Below are 19,892 nucleotides of genomic sequence, written 5' to 3' on the forward strand. Positions count from 1 at the left end.
AAACAGAACAAAGTAAAAAGATTCAAAAATGGTTCCAGTACCAGGAATCGAACCCAAGCGTTCTAAACGAAAGTCAGCTACCCTAGCCAGTATACAATACCGTGGCACAACAGAATTAGTTTATTCATACTTCCACGTAGGTGGTCAAATTTATTACGATTTAATAAATATTGTATTTATTATATATTAAATATTGTATGAAAAGTAGTAGACAGATAGGCCTACCTGCTCTGCTGTTTTGCTGGGAACGGTGTTAGTGGTTGAACACGAAGGTTTATCGCCATGCCAATTTGCAATGGACAGAGACGGAACAGCATCTGCCCGCAAGATTTTTCTCTGCGGTAATGCCAGTAGTTCATTTCTCAAATCTCGTTCATAATCCTCTTGACGAAAATGTATGGAACATACTCTGGCATTATCAGGATTAAATTTGTCACTTCGCTTACAGCGCAACACCCACACTCGCCTAATCTCACGTTTTGGAAATCTGTGGTACAAGACACCAGATGTTTTCGATCCCCAATTAGTACATTGTGCCATAGCACAATTAACTTTATATTTAGAAACCTTACTCATCTTTAACACAACAAGCAGCACAACACGGAAAATGTTACAAGACTGCGTACCGCAAAATAGATCTATACTGAAAGCGAGTTCCTCATCATTCACCGCAAGAGCTGCCGACAGGAGACCTCCACGTGACGTCAGCATGAGGCGATGCTACGCTGGAAGCAAAGCGCGGGAGTCTGGAATGAGCCCCCCTGGGTTATTACCTTCATCATTAACATGAAGTTTGAAATTAACATCTCTACAATTCCACTTCAATTCAATTCAATGATCCACTCGTGATAGCAGCAACATATCACAAATCATGGGCTGAACACTTTGCACGATGTAAACAAAACTGTGAAAGCGCAAACTCGTGTGCACTGTGTTTTGGGATAGCCTGGGTGATTTGCTTGTGAATTTTCTTTTGCACCAGGGTGACAAATGCCAAGACTTACCGTACTTACTCGTGAATTAGACCCCCCCTAAATTCACAGCCAAAAGATGTAACGGGGGGTGTTCCAATATGCATTTACCTCAAATTTTGTGCATTGAATAAGACTCTTAAGCAATAAATTGTACACGTAAACACTCAACACTATTTTTTAACAAACCTATGGGTAGTTTCACACTAGGCGACTGGAATCGGCGACCAGCCGCCTGTGCTTTTAAATGGAGCTCTTCACACTGGGCTACTCAGTAGCTGAGCTACAAAAAGAAGCCTGGTCACAGACCTTGCAGCAGCTCACTCCCGCTACCGGTTGCCGAGGCAGATACCGCAACCCCGGCCGGCGACAGTTAGTGAACCAATGTTTTGTACTGGAGTCTTCACACTAGATTACTCTGTAAGCCCAGCTACTCTTCCTCCTCGCGTTCCATTCAGAACACCCTTCAGTGTCATTGTGCACTTCAAGTTCCTTCTCGTTGCATATTCTGTTTCAGAATATTATAAATGTACTAAATACATTCAGTATGAATTAATTATACAAACCATCTGGATCAAACTGTATTGAGTAGGCTACAATGTGAAGTTTAGAAGAGAAATGCATAGTACAAAGCAATGGCAAAGTTTTTCAGTGACTTTAAGAAAAGAAAATCCCAGGAAAGAAATGAGCTTTGTAATTAAAGTATTACAAATATAAGCGACATCACTGAGATTTTGCTGTCCGACTCGTTTGTATGGTCAGCACAGCGTCCTTCGATCCAGAGGATCCGGGTCTGTAGGAATGCCGACAGTGGAGTTCTGCTTGCTTGCTTGTTTAAAGGGGCCTAACATCGAGGTCATCGGCCATCAGTGGAGTTCAAACTCACTATCTCCCAAACGCAAGATTATAGCTACGTCGCCCAAACCACGCGGCAGTTTGATTGGTCAGGGACTTTAGTCTTGTATGGTTAATGCCACTGCCTCAGGGACTGGATGCTTGTTTGTCTATACAGACGACACGCAATAATGAATACATCGCTCTGTAAAAATGGGTCAGATCCACATGAGGTGCCGACCTCAACTGATAGGGAAAAGGCCACGCAGAAAAAGAAGATAATGGACATTTTGCCAATACAAGGGCAGGCCAGTAGGCATTTTTTAAATTATTAAGGCCTTCAGGCCTTGTCTTTCATCTAACCAGGCACTGATATACACACACACACACATTACACTGTATTACTTTACTCTAAATTAAATACAAATAAAATTGAATTATTAATAATAATACAAAAATTATGAGTGATGTGATTAAATTAAGATGAAATGAATTAGATATAATAAAAGGAAAAGTTCTTAGAACTAATAGCCTACATGTAAAAAAGGAGGTAGTACATAAAATTTAATAACACTTGAAAAACGAAAAGCTTAAGAATTTTAAACTAATCTTCAACCAGGGCAACCAAAACAATACAGTGGTTGAGTAACAGCATCAAGTTTAGAGATAATCCTTACTGGTGCATAAAACCAAAGTGCTTCTTGTAAAGTATGAATAGCGCTTAAGCCCCTGATACTTTCGGGAAGGAAGTTCCACTCACGGCAGGCAATTACTGTGAACGAATTATCGCAGATGGCAGATTTATCGGTAGGTAAAGCAAGGATGGTATTATTAGATCTAGTGTCAAGACTATGATAAGATGAGAGGTATCTGAAATATGAAGTAAGGTAAAATGGCTGTGAAGAATGAAGGATTTTATGGAGATGGCAAGGGCATGTACAGTGCGATGGACTTCTATTATAATAATAATAATAATAATAATAATAATAATAATAATAATAATAATAATAATAATAATGGCTCTACGCCCCCCTAACTACTCTTACTATTTTGGAAATTCTGGTTCTTTTACATGCCAGTAAATTTACAGACACCAGGCCGACATATTTGAGCACCTTCAAATACCACCGGATTTAGCCAGGATCGAACCTGCCAAGTTGGGGTCAGAAGGCCGGTGCCTCAACCGCCTCAGCCAATCAGGCCAGTGCCACAATTTCTAGTTGTGGCCAAGATACTGTATGATGATATACGAAGGAGTTGAGGGGAGTCAACCAATAATACTCAAAATGTGGTTGTGTGTACTAATAACTCTACAATACCATCTTCTCAGTTATCATCATCATCCTAAACCATCTCCAGTTTCCCGGGTGTGGTATATGAGCCTCCTCCATCTCATCCTATCCTTGTACCATTCTTCCTCCACCAACTTGTCCCAATCATGACCTCTCAGCAATACATCGTTCTTAACTAAATCTATCAATTTCCTTCGTGGCCTTACCACGGGTCATCTTCCTTCTACTTTTCTGTCAAATTCCCTCCTTGCAGTTCTGTTTACTGGCATCCTCTTCATGTGACCAAACCACTTCAGTCTTGATACCTGAATCTTATTGAGGAGAGAATCATCTATTCCTACTTCTCTAATTTTCTCATTTCTAATCTTGTCTTTCCTGGTTTTCTGGATCATAGTGCGTAGGAATTTCATTTCAGCTGCCTGAAGTTTGGAATTATCTCTATTGGTCAGTGTTGTGGTTTCGAGACTGTATGTAAGAATTGGTGTATAATAGGACTTGTACAATGTCATTTTTGTTTTCATGGGTCATCCCACAGCAGGTGTCTTACCTGGTGGTAAAATTGTGTTGCCTTATTGATTCGATTGTTCACCTCATGTTTTGCCAGGTTGTCATTAGATATAATGCTACCCAAGTATTTGAAAACTGGAACGCTGTCCAGTTGGGCTTCATTTAACATGACCATTGGTTCTGCTCCTTCCCCATACACTTTCATCACCACCGTCTTGGTCTTGCTGATGTTTAAATCATATTTCTTATAACTCCTCATTCCAGCTTTGCATTTCTCTCCCAATTCCTTTTCTGAGTCACTCCAGATCGCAACATCATCTGCAAATGTGAAGGCTTTGATATCTCCATGTTCTTTCCTTGTAATAGATTTCATGACTACATCCATTACAATAATAAATAGAAGTGGTCACAATGAGCTGCCCTGCTGCACTCCTCTCTTTGTTTCAAACCAGTTTCTCAGTTGTCTACACAGAAAAAAGAAAGTATTGGTAACTAAAAATCTTGGTACCATCATCACATAAATGACTGGATAGTTTATAGCAAAGCACATTTTCCAATCTATCTTTTAACATAGCATGTGAATGAAACCTACTAAGCTTTTCGGCAATAATAAGAGCAGCAAAAGACTCTTCCCTGCCTGACAACTCATTATGAAAACGGACACTAGGGCGGAGAAGGCAGCTAAGTAGCACAGCCGGGTACTGCATGGCGACACGGAATTCACCTGAGCTACTCTGTAGTCGATTCTGGTTGCCGATTCCTGTCACCTAGTGTGAAACGGTGCTAAGAATGTATTCTGAGTTTTACTGGCCATTTTTGTTAAAGGATAGTATTTCATTTAAAAAGAATAAACGGTGAACTGCCTTCTAGGCCTACAGTACATATAAAGTAAATAGAGAGTGTTTTAGTTACTCTTATATCAATCGTAAGTTATGATCATTTCTGTGTTGACGTTTAACTAATAATGTAGAGTTTGAGGGATGTTTCACCATTCAACACATTTGAAAAATATATTAAATTATAAGAAGACCAGTTTCGACTCCCTTGGAGTCATCATCAGTTCTTAGTGAAAATTAAATTGAGGGGAATCTGATAATCATCATAACAAAAAACCATTTACCTATAGGTGATTGCATGGAAAAACATCATTGAGTTGATAGACACCTTGAAATGGAACGTACACTTGGCAAGCAGAACTTGGAGCTTAGAAAGTTCCCAGTTCTGGCTCTAACGGTCTTGTGTTCATAGAACACGGAACACAAATTACATGTACTGGTTGAAAATATATACAAAACACAATAAGGACACTTATAATGGTGTGGAAACTTGGCTCTCTAAGAGCATTCTTGGATTTGACAGTCCTGTTTCTGTCTGAAAAAGATTGGATGAAATACACACAATGAAGCAAAATGTACAAAGACATAGTTCTGCCTAAACTGTCGCGCGTTCAGGTACACGGAACACTGGGGACACATGTACTGTTTGAAAACGCACATATTTGAATGTAAACACTTATAACCATATGAAATATTGGCGTTACAAGAACGTTTATGGGTTTGACTGTCCTGCCTCCCCTGAATAAACTAGTGAAATATATATACATTGAATATACAAAGATAAACCACTTGGTATTTAAAAGTTCTGGTTTTTTGTTTCAAATACTGTCATGTGTTCGTGGAACACAATAGAACTGCTGGTCCTACTTCTATCTACTGGAAACTAATGCATTAACACAGTTGGAATTAATTGATTGAAAGTTTATACACCAAAGCGAAACACTTGGCACGTTAATGTTCTTGGATATGAGTAAAAATGCTGTCGTATGTTTACACAACTTGGCATAGACTTGTCGAGCGGTCTTGTCACAATCAACCGGAATATGTGAGCCTTAAAAAACAACAACCACCCCCAAAGACTTGTTGACTATTACAACCACACATCACATGAAATGTTTGGTAAACAGCTGAAATTATTGTGTACAATAAATAAAGTGTAAAACAAATATACTGTACTACACCTCTTGTATCACACTTATAAACTGCAAGTTCCTCTTCAAGTTTGTTATGTTCACTTTCCCTGACAAAACTAGGGAATCTTTGAACAAAATATTCAAGAGATGAATAGGAAACCATCATTCTGAGATGTGTACAACTTTCGCATGATGAAGAAATTAATCAAGGGGAGATTTCCTGATAATGTAACTGCAAGCTGTCATATAAAACTCTTACTGAATTATAAAACATCTCTTCATCACAGTCATTATCTTTCAAGTATGCCCTGGATTTTGCTCTAATTACCAAGTCCTCACCGGCTTTCTGGTATTTCCTCCTCTTGAATTCAACACTCAAAAGAGAGGTAGATTCTGACTGTATAGAACATGGCTGAACAAATCTGACCAATAGGTCAGTTAAAAGACCAGTACGTTGCCACGTAACAAGATGTATGGCTGGAGCATCTAGTTACAGAAATAACTGAGTTAAAGACAGGAAGTGTACTCTGAAAAAAGTAGCAAAACAGTTTCGTGTGTGGGTCTTGTATAAAAGATTTTACAGTTTGAAACTGCTTGGTGCTCTCATTTTTATGGTTGGGCTCACTACAAAACATGAGTATCAAAGCTTCCCCTACTCAAGAACTCCATTAATAGAGTGAAGAAGCGAGAGCCAGTGGGTACAGATGTGTTTCAAAATTTTGTGACCCTCTGTGCCACAAACAGCCTGATATACTTTCAACATACCTTCCAACTTTTAGAAACCAAAAATAGGAAGTTTTTTTAAATTCTTGGATTTCATCACATATATTCCACCATGGTCTACAGTTACAATATTTAACGTCAAAAACTTCATAACTGGTCCATATTGAAAAAAGATTTACATTCAAAGATAAAGGTATTGGATTTTTCACCTGTTCAATACAACTTCAAATGTGATATAAATTAAAATGTCACATTTTATTATTAACTAGCTGATGTACCCGTGCTTCGCTACGGGATTCTCAGAAAGACTGACTTTGTGGTTTTCTTAACCTGAAATCAACATAGGTCATTACAAAAACGTAAGTATGAATGTAGCGATTAAAAGCAATGCTATCATATAAAATACTCGATCAAATGGAAAGCCGCACGTTTTATCACTTTTAACGAACAGTGCTGCGGTTAGATTGCGGTGCCAATCTAATGGTCCAAAGTTCCAGAGCTGGGATGACCAGGCCGCAGATTGCCATGAACACTCATCTGCCATTATTCTGCTAAATATGCACACTGTTCATTCCAATCAGTGCCTCAGAGTAGGGATTGAATAGCCCGAATGCTATGATGATCCAGTGTGTTACGTACCAGTAGTATCAGAAAATTTATAAACCAGGGGAATGTCATGCTAAAGAAGAAAGTTATATAACTCCCCAGCTACTTCCCATCAATATTCACGCAGGCTGTTGCACTCTGTACGACTGGGCGAGTTGACCGTATGGTTAGCGGTGCGCATCTGTGAGCTTGCATCCGAGAGATAGTGGATTCGAACCCCATTGTCGGCAGCGCTGATGATGGTATTCCGTGGTTTCCCACTTTCACACCAGTCAAATGCTGGGCCTGTACCTTAATTAAGGCCTAAGTCACTCCTAGCCCTTTCCTATCCCATCGTCGCCATAAAACCTATCTATGTCAGTGCGACGTAAATCAAATAAAAAATACTCTGTACGCAGCAGTAATCCTATCTACCGGAGATGAAGGGCAACAGATGACACAAAGCTCATCACGACAAACAATGGTCAATATAATGTTATTGTTGATCAATGTTATGAGCTTTCTATATTGTAGGCCTTCACATTTAGTTTTATTTCGACTCTGTGATTTGTAAAATATTTTATTCTCTTATTCTCCGACTTTACATACCGATTTTCATTAAATACTGTTTACCCATTTCTGGTTACTCGGCGCCGATATGGACTTAGTAACAAAAATCCAAAATCATGAATATCTTTGTGATCATAGCCAGTACGGTAACAATGTATAAGACATGAATAATAGGAAATTTAATACTATATAACCCTAGTTATGTAGCATTCATCGATTACACCTCTTAATGAGAAATATTTGAGAATTACATTTTAGGCATTCCTCTAAACTACCATTTCACTCAGCGTGAATAAAATAATTTACAGCCTAGACTATAGCGACTTATTTCCTGACTTTGCATACCGATTTTCATCAAGATACGACTACTAATAATATTTGAGAATTATATTTTAGGCCTTCCCCTAAACTACCATTTTTCTCAGTGTGAATACAATTATTGATAGCCTAGATTGTAGCAACTTATTCCCCAACTTTGCATACCCATTTTCTTTAAAATACGACCACTAATAACAAATAGTTGAGAATTCAATTTTAGGCCTTCCCCTAAACTACGATTTCACTCAGCGTGAGTAAAATGATATATAGTCTAGATTGTAGAGGCTCATTGCCTGACTTCACATACCGATTTTCATTAAATTCTCTTCAACTGTTTTCTCGTGATGCGTGTACATACATACATACAGACAGACAGATAGACAGAAATTACGGAAAAGTAAAGTGCATTTTCTTGTTACTACGGACATGAACGATACAGAAATACCATTATTTTCAAATTCTGAGCAATGTACAGACAAAACTCTTATTTTATATATATAGATTTTTAGGTACCGGTTTCGGCATTTTTTATGCCATCATCAGCCTAAGGTTAAGCAAACAAGGACATTGAATAAATTACATATATAATCAAATAAACCTTCTAAAAGTCTAGCAATTAAAATTTGCGTCACAACATAAAACATTTGACTGTATAAAACTCTCATACGTACATCATAGTAAAGTTCAGAACAAAAGGTAAAATTGATCTATGTACAGCTCTGTGCATTTCTATCACCTGGTGATGTTAAATGCTACGATTGTGTATAGAGTTACAGTAGCCAATAAGTTTTTGTAAAATCTTCTGTCTAGACTATTTACACAGCTGATTACAATTGGAGTATTGACCTTCATGTAATACATAAAAACTTTTTGAACATTCTACCACGAGCGATTTCAGCATATACACAATATTAGCTAAATTTTTTCAGAGTATTACTATAGTATAAGAGTATTTATTGTCCGATGTTTGTAAAGGATAGTTCCTCTATGTATTATAATCGGAAAGCCATCATAGACTGGTCAAATTTTTTAGAATCAAGTAAAGGCTTTCATGGCTTGTATCTTGCTTAAATCTTGCTGAAATAGCTGACTGTCAGGGTGTAAAATGGTTTTTAAATCTATATTTCAGTAGTATATTCAAACATGTGAATGACTGAGGCCGTAGGTTGACGGGTGCGAGTTCACGAGAAATGGTGTTGTCAAGTGGTCAAAAGGATCTTGATCCAAAACGGACCTAAAAAAAAATTGAAAACTGTATAAATATGACGTAAAGGGATTGAAAAGGAATTAGGCAATTTAAAAAATAGAAACTCTCCTCAAGCACCACGTTATCGGCGAGAAGTTAAAGAGGAACTGATGAGCAAAACTGCCGAGCGATGTGTCAGGCAACAAGCTGCACGCATCAGCGGGGAATCGGGGCGTGCCCTGTAGGTGGAGGGGGAGGAGAGGTCGCAGGAACAGGCGAGTAAGGGTTGGGGGGGGGGGGTTCCGGTAGGGGTAATACGCCAGCATGTTGCAAACTGATTTATATATTGGTTGATCTTTTGGAATTTTAAGCTTGCTAATAACTGAAATGAGTATATCAAATAGGATAGTAGGTTTTTCGGACAGTTCATTAAGATTAAAATTAGGGTTGTAGTACTGGTCCAAACGAATGAAGCACTGCTCTGTTAGGTCTAAAAGAAGCCCTTTATTCATTACTTTGATGATATCTAAATCACTGTTGATGCCATAAAAGCTGTGTTTGTAATCATGCGTATGCTGTCCTATTGCTGAGAATCTTTTGTAATTTGATCCTGATTTTTTTTAAAACAATAAACGGAACATTTTAGCGCATCAGAGAAAAGTACATCTAAAAACCAACAAATCGTAGCATTTAACATCGCCAGGTGATAGAAATGCACAGAGCTGTACGTAGATCAATTTTACCTTTTGTTCTGAAAAAATCTTTCCTGAAAAATTATGTTTCTTGGAGATGCATCACTTTGGAAATAAGCCCTTCAATATTTCCTTTAAAAACAATGCTTCAAACATGACAAATTTTACATTTGACAGACATTTTTAAAAGTAACATAGTATAATAAACTTACCCGACAAAACATAATCCCGTTCAGGCTGCGACTTGTCACCATGAATACTGATAGCTGGCCAACTGCAAATAATGTAACATTCATCTTTTATATAATTCAAATTAACAAATCAAATCATTTAACTATGGGTGGAAATGGCAGTTTGGAAAAAAATAAAACACCTCTGGGAATTATCGAAATTTCAGTGATAGAGATCCTATAGGCAGCTGGACTTCAAGATATCGCAGTAGACATGTGGACCACAGGAGAAGACTAGTGAAAAGAAATTAGAATATCAATTTTCAAGAAAAGATTAGGCCTATCCCGTACAGTCTGAATAACAGAAGAGAAAAGGAGAGACTGCAAAGGTAAGAAGCATAGCTTGAAAATAGCAGATTAACAACAGAGTCCAATTTCATGAACTAGATCAAAAATTGATGCTGTGTCATTATGCAAGCACGCAAGATAGGATGTCATTGGAACAGACTTTCAACCTATTAGGTCATGTTATGTACATGTAGTACGCGTAGAAGAGATGGAAAGTACAGAACAAAAATGTCAAACCGGACACCAGTGGGATCCAAACCCACAACCTCCCGATTTCGCGTCGGTTGCTCTACCAAGGTACGATGCTTTAGAAATTTGAACTGTTAATAGTGATTGCAAAAAACAGCATATAACAGCACAGTAATTAATACAATGGTATATTCCCATGGGCAGATTCACAGCCTACCTTGAGGTCACTGTTGAAGTAACGAAAAGAGATCATAGCTAAAATGCTGTTGAACATATAACAAAATCTCTACGTTCCTCATCGAGAAGTTTCCTTGTTTAGCACGTTGTAAATTCGAAGTTCCAATTCCCATATATTAAATCTACCTTGTTATACAAGTCAATTTTTCACTATTATCGCTTAGTACAAACATAATTTTCCCAGACCTCAAAATTTTCTTTGTAATCCTTTTTGTACAGAATGTGATGTCCAAAATATATAAGAGCCCTCAATACAGGAGATCAGTTGAAAAAAGTTGCACGATAAAAGAAAAATACCCAATTCTCTAACTTCACAGGGTAAATTGCAACTTAGGGACAAACTGGTAGCAAGTTCAATTTTGCTTGACTGGTTAGCAGTGAATTTGCTAAATAATCCAGAAAACCTGTTTGTGATTTTATTTTGCATTCCAGTCAGAATTTAAAATAATGTGTGATCAGACTATTTGAATCTGTGCATTTCGACCTAAGTGTAAATAGCCTACAGTGTATCAATAATAGCATGAACTCCTCTTTTATGAATACAGAGCTCTACTAACACAAGTTAAGAGGCATCCGTATCTTTCTTAACCCCTTGACGTACTTTGACGGATCTCTCCGTCCGCACGCAGTGTATTTTCGGACCTGCTCATAGCCGGTTTCCTCTGTGAAAGGATTTGATATTAGTAAGGTAACTCTTGACAGATAGAAGAACTGTTTTATTCCATTGATTTATTCGATAAACAATTCTGTGCAGTTATTCCGTGGAAAGAATAACCTCTATCTTAGCAACCTCATCGTAAGCGAAATTTATGGCTGCCTCCAAGCCGAGTGACGAAGCGACTATAAGGGAATTTTTGGAAGAGAATGACATTGATATAGAAATAAGCGACAAAGGATTTAGTGGAAAAGAATGTAGTGAATGCAATTCGTGTGATAGTGAAATGAGCGCTAGTAGAGATGAACAAAATGCTGTTTTGCCATCAAGTGTGCCACTGAATTTTAGGCCTATAACTGATGCCACATCAATGGCTTCTAATCATATTTTACACGACAGGGAATGGAACTGGGAGTACGTAAGTAATACTCCAGAGTGTCATTCATGCATCAGAACTGGTGAAATGAATAGTATTGTTCAAAGGCACCTAGGACAATGCCCGTATGAACTGCAAGGTATGAACGAATTTCTAATAGCAGACTCTTGGGAACCTCTAACCAATGAGACAAATGCTTATGCAAGTAAATGTCTTGTAGCAGCTGCCGAGGATATAAATAGGGTAATGTCATATGAAAAGGAACACTGGTTTCCTGTATCTGTGGATGAAATGAAGGTCATATTACCTTGAAGTGGTAAAGTGTGATGGAAAAAAGATGTTCAGACCCAATATTGTTGTTAACAACTGTGGAATGGGTTGTGTTGATTCCCATGACCAGAGACTCTTATCATTCCCCCTGATGAGAAAGTTTTGCCATTTGCTTTACGTCGCACCGACGCAGATATGTCTTACGGCAACAATGGGATAGGAAAGGCAGTGGCCGTGGCCTTAAGGCATAGCCCCAGCATTTGCCTGGTGTGAAAATGGGAAACCATGGAAAACCATCTTCAGGACTGCCGACAGTGGGGTTCGAACCCACTATCTCCCGATTACTGGATACTGGCCGCACTTAACCCATTTGCTTCACATTTAAATACCATAGGAGTTCACTAAGAAATCACATTTAAATACCGCTCTACGGCCGTCGTCATCACACTATTATTTAGAAAATCATACAAAACCAACCAGTAAATATTCCTTTCTGAAAATCTGCATGCATGATAACGAAGTAATAAACTTACCAATGCCGCTATTTTAGTACGTCTGCTGGGTGTGGTACACCTCAAAACATTCTTCTGAGTGAAGAGCTACGCCACACTTTTTGCACTGCCAGCAACTTTCGCTTCTTTTACCCCGGCTGTAGCACACAACACACCTTCTTGTCACGACTTTTTGAATTCAACAACTATTTGTTTCATTGTTTCTTTTATCTACGTACAATTCCTTGTCTGCATCGGCCCTTGTTTGCAGCCATTTCTGATAAGCCTTCTTTTTACATTTACAAGCTGCTCTCACTTCATTCTACCAACATGTTTGCCTTTTCCCATCTTTAAACACAGTTCTTCCTAGACATTTCCTTGCTTCTTCGACTACAGCATCCCTGTATGCCACCCATTCTCTTTTTATAACCTGAACCTGCTTACCATCTACTGTTCGAATCTTCTCACTAATCATATCCATGTATCCATGTACTTTTGTCTAATTTCCTCATCCTGGAGATTTTCTACCCTGTTACCTGCGTAACATTTTTTTTTACCCTCTAGGGAAATATTTTCGAATCTGGCCTCATGGCTGTGGAAAAACTGTGTCTTTAGAAGTGATTCGCCGCTTCTTTATTTCTTCTTTTCAAACCTTATAACTGACTGTATGCACGTTCTTCGGTGCCTGACTGTATTCTCCTGCACTCTAGTGGCGTAGGTATGTACTACCTCGCGAGCTACGTTACCACTCAAGCGCTTTGCCTCTGCGCGCATGTGATCCTTGCAGCCGGCACTGCGGAATCTTGGGAAATCGCCATTACTGTTTGGTGACAAGGAAGAGATGGACGTGTGTGGTTTCTCTCTCCCTAAGGAGATAATTTCACCGAAAATGTTCGAGCCTGGCTAAGGTTTTACACGCGGGGCTTTGCCCTGGGATTTCTTCAAGATTTTCTGGTTAATTTTTCCTCGTCTGGAATTTACATGTTATGTTTTTGAAGTAAGTAAGTAGTGTACGCTACTGAAGCCGTCCTCACAACTTTCATCTGGAAGAAACTGTAAGTGTTGTTACAACTAAACCTTTACTGATTTTTGGTGAAAGACCTGAAAATTTTCCTATGTGCAGAAAGTGCGCGTGGTACCATGTAACTGGCGTCATCTAAAAAAAAAACTAAGTCTTACCTTGTGGAATTTTAAACTTTCGGCTTGTTAATTGGAAATTATACCATGTGTAATTATGTCTGTTAAATTGGGACTTGCGTACCGTGTGAAAGTAATTTTTGGATTCTTTAAAAATGTAATTGGGTAACCTAACGTTGATTAATGACCTTTTCTAGGCCTAAAAGGTTTTGTGCTAAAAAGGTATTATTTAAACCTGAATAATTTAACAAGCGAGTCGCTTCAGGGGTGTGGGTGTTACGTGTACATTGTGTCCCGGTTCCTTTCTTTCTTGTTTCTCGGGTTGATTTTATTTTAATTTAACTTAATTTAATTTATTTTATGGTTTCCTGGTTATTTTCTGCGTCTGTTTTCTTGGGCCTTTGTTGGTTTACGCCTATTGTTGTTTGCGGCCTGGGATTGGCCCGTTCCCCCCTTGACCCATTGTTGGTCGTTGCCATGGGAATGCGAATGTTGTTGATGTTGGTTGTGATGATTGATGATTTGTATTTGATGTGCCGGTGATGTATTCTACCTTCTCCGCGGATTTCCTTGGTCCTTTTCATTTTTCTTTGTGATTTTAATTTTACCTTCTGGTCGTTTTCCCTCCCGGTGTTTCGGTGCTTATTATTATTATTATTATTTTGATTTCTTGAAAAGTGCACGTAATACCTACCCATCCTTGCAGGGGGTCGTTTGACACATCCTAAAAGGTGGTTTTCTGTTTAAAGGAGGTTAAAAGGATGTTAAAAAAAAACTTTGGTACTGTACTAAGAAATCTTTTAGTCGTAAGAAAACTTCAGAGTTGAGGAGTGGTTTCACAAATATGCATTATCTTAAAAGGTCCTTTAAGAACTAAATTATCCTTTTCCTTATAAACGGTCGACCGTAGGGTTTTGCTTTGAGTTTAAGTATTTTCCAATTTTTAATTTTATTATTTTCCAGCGAGGATATTACTTTCTTGTTTACTTTTTATTATTTTGATTAAATATCTTTGTTCCCCAAGGTGTTTGTGTTTTCCTTTCAAAAGGGGTGAAAATTTGGGATGACCAGGTGTATTTTATTCGCTCCTTTGGGGGCCCTGTTTAATTCTCTAATGGTAAGTGCCTTTGTTTTTCCTTCTTTGGTCTTTTTCTTGCACGTTTCCACCTATCTGAACCGTGCCTTTCGTACACGGTCAGACACTTGGTGCTGTCACTTGGGGTAGTTATGCTATTAATTGCTCTAAGTGCGACAGTTTCGTGGTAGCAGAGCGTGGTTAATTGATTTGTGTGCCTCTTACTTGGATCTACCTGTAGGTCTGTTGCATCCTCATTAAATTTATTTTGGCACTGTGTACTATATGCTTTATCTCCCTTTCATTAAGCTTTTCTATTTTGTTGGTGCCAACTACCTGAGTGTTTTTTGCTTTGTCCCTTTAAAAAACCTGGTCATTGGGGAACTTTAAATTATTTGTGGTTTCAAAGAGTGTAAAAAACTGAAACTTGTAAAGTATCTTACTGTGAAAGGAACGCTTTTATTTGGTTTAATTCTTTTTGATTTATTGTTTCATGTACATCAACTATGGCGAGGGCTGTGCTGTTCCCTTTCCAACTCAGGAAGTCAGAACTAGTTTATGAGCTCACTATCAGGGGTATCAATCCTGCTAACACTGTTGCCGAGTGCGCTGCTTTGCTGACATCGCATGTCCAGGTTCCTATTAATCTTGACTCTGTAAAGATGTGCTGCAACTTTGGTGAGTCCTTAAATTTAATTACTGACTCCCTTACTGAAATTGAAGTTGTCAGACAAGAATTCATTGAAACTTCCCCCTCTAAGGGGCAGATTAACAGACTTAAGGCTAGGGTGTGGCATTATTTAGGCCGCATCCAAGATTTGATTACTATGTGTCCCCAACCTAGTCTTGTTTCTGAAAGCACTAAGCTGTTGACTATTGCTTCTAGTATTTCTGCTGAACTAGATATTATGCTAGCAAGTAAGGATATGGAGAATTTATCAGTTGTTGAGAGGGAAACCTCATTGCCTTCTAGTCATGCTGATGCCTCACTTAATAATCAACCTTCATGTTGTGCTGCCTCCCCAGTTCTTGAAAATTTGTTAGCCCGTTTAAATTGTGCTCCCTCTCACTCTTCACTGAAGGATCTTTTCAACGGAGTTAAAAATTTCTCCGTCAATTCTATTGAAGAAAGTACCAGGTTTCTGAGGTTCCTGGTAGAAATGACAGAGTCAGGTAGCGTGTATTCTGTTGATGACTTGGGAATTTTCCGAGCCCTATTCTCTCATTGTGAGGGAATTTTGAAACGTGAAATTTCTGAAGCAATTTCGAATAATTTAACCATTATGGAATTTCATGAACTGGTATTGTCAAAATTTATTCCTTCATTGGCATTGCAGAGTTTGATTCCTCAGTATTGCTTTCGGACTCAATTGCTCCATGAAAACCTTTTGAACTATGTACTAGACTTGCAGTTTTATTGCAAGGTATTTAGAATTTCGGTGCCAGAAGAGGAAATGGTAGCCCGTATTCTGAAGGGTATTTCCCCTGCCTATCGTTCATACCTCTCCCTCACAAAGAGTCCGACTAATTTTCTTGAATTGGAAGCTGCGTGTACATTTGCTGAAGATGTAAAGCACGGGGATGCTGCAAGACCTATCTGCCACCCTCCTCCTACTGTGACCCCTGTTTTGCCTCAAACTAGGGATAGTGGGTCTTCTAAAAAATGTTATAATTGCGGGTCACGTGATCACCTTAGGAACGCTTGCCCCTCAGTCAAGCGTGGCTCTGGTCCTTGTTGTTATTTGTGTGGCTCGAGGCAGCACCTTAAAAATAATTGCCCTACTTCGTTCCGAAAACGCAGTCAATGACTAAGGCCTAAGGGTAACTCTGGTGAATCGCCTGCGCCCGAATTTTTCGTGGATTCTGAAAAGGTTATTTGCCCGCGGGCATGCAATAAGATTTCTGCTTTGGTTGAGTCTAAAAGTACCTTCGCGAAGGTGGAACTGAATAATGAACCCATTGTTGCTCTTATGGACTCGGGTAGCGTCGTCACCTTAATTGATGCTAATTGGTATAATGAAATGAGGTCCCCTTGTAAACTGCCCGAGTTGAAGAAGGTCAATGTTGCATGTGTCACGGCTAATAAGCATAATATGAAAATTTTGGGGTCCGTTGATGTGAAATTGCGTATTGGTAATTTTACTTGGAAGGTTCTTTGCTTGGTGACTCCAAAGCTAGCGTGTAGCATGATTTTAGGTACGGACTTCTTGTCAAGAACTGGTTTAATTTTGGACCTCCAGGCTAGGAAATTTCACTTTAAATTTTCTCCAAATTGTAAATTCGATATTATTGATGCTCCTTTGGGTACCTTCAGGGTTTCTTGTGTAGGTAGGCCGCTACCTAGGGAGAACAACGAAATAGATCAGTTGGATCTTAGTCATTTGGATTATCAGCAGGCTAATAGTGTGCGTGACTTGTGCCACCAATTTCCCGATGTCTTCACTAGCAAGTTAGGAGTTACTGATGTTCTTGAGTATCAGATTGAGCTATCTGATAACACACCTGTTAGATCTCCTCCTTACCGTCTTTCACCACCTAAGATGTTAGAACTCAAAAAGATTATTGATCAGATGCTTGCCGATGGGGTCATCAGACCGTCCACTTCTCCCTATGCATCTCCTGTTTTCCTAGTACCTAAACCCTCTGGGGGCTATCGTGCTGTAATTGACTACAGGGGTTTGAACCGCAAGATCATCTTGCAATCTATCCCTTTACCGGATTTGCACACTTGTTTTGGGTGGTTCTCAGGAGCCAAGTTTTTCACTGTGTTAGATCTCAATCAAGCGTATTACCAAGTCCCGTTGTCTAAGTCATCTATTCCACTGACTGCTTTCATTACTGATTGGAACCTTTACGAGTTTCTGAGACTTCCGTTCGGGATCTCTTGTGGGGCGGCCGTTCTTACAAGGCTGTTAGATTCGATACTTTCGGGGATTAAATTCAAGTTCGTTTTTCATTACCTGGACGACCTCGTAATTTTCTCAAATTCCTTTGATGAACATGTCGAACACGTTAGAGAAGTCCTGCATCGCTTGAGAAAAGCTGGACTAACTGTTAAGTTGTCTAAAGTAGCGTTTGCTAAGCCGAGTATGTCTTTCCTTGGACACGTGGTTTCCTCTGATGGTGTCTCCATCGACCATTCTAGGACCCAGGCTATTAGGGACTTTCAACCCCCTAAAGATGTCAAAGGCATCGCACGTTTCGTGGGCATGGTGAACTTCTTCAGGAAGTTCATTCCAAATTTTGCAGAGATAGCAGCTCCTCTAAATCATCTCAGACGTAAGGATGTCAAGTTCATCTGGGGCCCCTCCCAGCAAGAAGCCTTTGAGACCCTGAAGCTTGCCTTGTCAAATGCTCCTGTGTTGGCTATACCCGACTTTAGTAAACGCTTTATTGTACAAACCGATGCCTCTGGAAAAGCAGTTGCTGGTGTACTCTTACAGGAATATGAGGATGGTCGTAGACCGGTTGCCTATGTGTCTAGGATCCTCAATGATCTGGAGAGTAAGTACTCCATCTATGAATTAGAATGTTTGGCCGTGCTGTTTGCTCTTGAAAAATTCAGACCTTTCATTGAACATGTAAATTTTGATCTGGAAACAGATAATCAGGCTCTGTCGTGGGTCTTGAACCGTCCCAAAAGAACGGGCAGAATCACTAGATGGGCGCTTAGGATCTCAGCCTTCAGTTTTCAAGTAAAGCATATTAGGGGGTCGGAAAATGTCATCGCTGACAGCCTTAGTAGAATGTTTGACGGGAGTTTTGGTCTTGATGAAAAATCTAAGGCTGAAGAATATGATGAAACTAATGTTGCTAGCGTGGGTGCCATTCTTTCGGACCTACCTCTGTTGTACCATGAGTATGCAGATCATCAAAAGGCTGATCCTGATTTGAGAGAAATCATCAACAAAATTAGTGATGGTATTGTGGTTAAGCCTTATTCTCTGGTGAAGGGTGTTTTATGCTGCAAAGGTCGAAGGGACACTAATTTCAAAATTGTTGTACCCAAGGTTTTAGTGCCAATCATTTTCAAGTACTATCACTCTTGTCCCATTGGTGGCCATTTAGGCACCTTTAAAACTAGGCAGAAAATTAGACAGTTTTTCGTTTGGAAAAGAATGGATGGTGATATCCGAAACATGATTAGGTCCTGTAAAATTTGTTCTATCAGCAAGCCTAATTTGAACAACCGTGTAGGTCTACTATCTTCCTCACAAGCTTCTCGCCCTATGGAACGGTTATTCATCGATTTCGTTGGTCCGCTCCCTCGCTCTACCTTGGGAAACACTCATATCTTCGTTGCTATTGATGCGTTTTCTAGATTCTCTTGGATTTTCCCCACTAGATCTACTACTGCTCGTACCACTATAAGTTGCCTTAATTCTATTTTCGCATCCTTTGGCCCTCCCAAGTTTCTGGTTTCTGATAATGCCAGTGCTTTCACTGGTCACTTGTTTAAGAAGTACCTTTTTGAGCTAAGCATTTCTCATGTCACCACTACCCCATACTATCCTAACCCTTCTTACGCCGAGAGGATGAACAGGAACCTCAAATCTGCTTTAATTGCATATCATCACAATAACCAAACCAAGTGGGACTCTTGCCTGCACTGGTTGGCTCATGCCTTCAATTCTGCCACACATGAAACTCATGGTAAAACCCCCATGTCACTTATGTTCTGCTACACCCCGTACTCCCCTATATCCAATGTTCTGGGCATTGATGATCTTCTTCCAGACTTGTCTAAACCAAATGACGTTCAGAAAATCTGGGATGAAGCAAAGAAGAAGTTGTCTGTATCCTATGAGAAAGGTAGGGTTAAGTATAATAAGGGTAGAAAGTCACCTAGGTTGAAGGTTGGAGATCAAGTTTTTGTGAAGACCTATCCTATTAGCAAGGCTATTAACAAGTTTTCTGCCAAACTTGCTCCTCGGTATCATGGTCCCTGTACTATTTTACAGTTTTTATCTCCGGTGTCGGTACTGGTGAGTGACCCCATCGCCAAGAGGATTAGACGGGTTCATTTGTCCCAGTTAAAAACAGGTTAACGCATGTTTGGACTTGCGGATGAGAGCTACCTTTCAGTGAGCAAATTTAATTGGTCTCCGTGGGTTATTATGTAATTATTCTGGTCTAGTGTGAAGTTAATCATGTAATATTTTCTCCCTTTTCTCATGTACTGTATTTGTTTTGAGGAGTTTTGGTATTGCTTGTCGTACTTAACTTCTTTTCCTGTCAACCATGGTTGCTTAGTTGGGTGAGAATTTTTACCACGTGTTTAGCTTTGGTGCCTTATC

At 39.3% G+C, this 19,892-nt stretch overlaps 1 protein-coding gene across 7 annotated transcripts in view; it reads right to left on the minus strand.

Moving 5' to 3' along the window:
* LOC136856974 (uncharacterized) overlaps positions 1 to 19,892 on the minus strand; it is a 247,585-nt gene that overhangs the window by 65,824 nt on the left and 161,869 nt on the right. For all 7 annotated transcript variants that reach the window (XM_067135292.2, XM_067135289.2, XM_067135288.2 and 4 more), the window contains one exon: positions 9,860 to 9,921. In XM_067135292.2, coding sequence (XP_066991393.1) covers positions 9,860 to 9,921 — 62 coding nt within the window. The remainder of the gene's footprint in view (positions 1 to 9,859; positions 9,922 to 19,892) is intronic.

Source organism: Anabrus simplex, chromosome 1 (genome assembly GCF_040414725.1).
Source record: "Anabrus simplex isolate iqAnaSimp1 chromosome 1, ASM4041472v1, whole genome shotgun sequence".
NCBI lineage: Eukaryota > Metazoa > Arthropoda > Insecta > Orthoptera > Tettigoniidae > Anabrus > Anabrus simplex.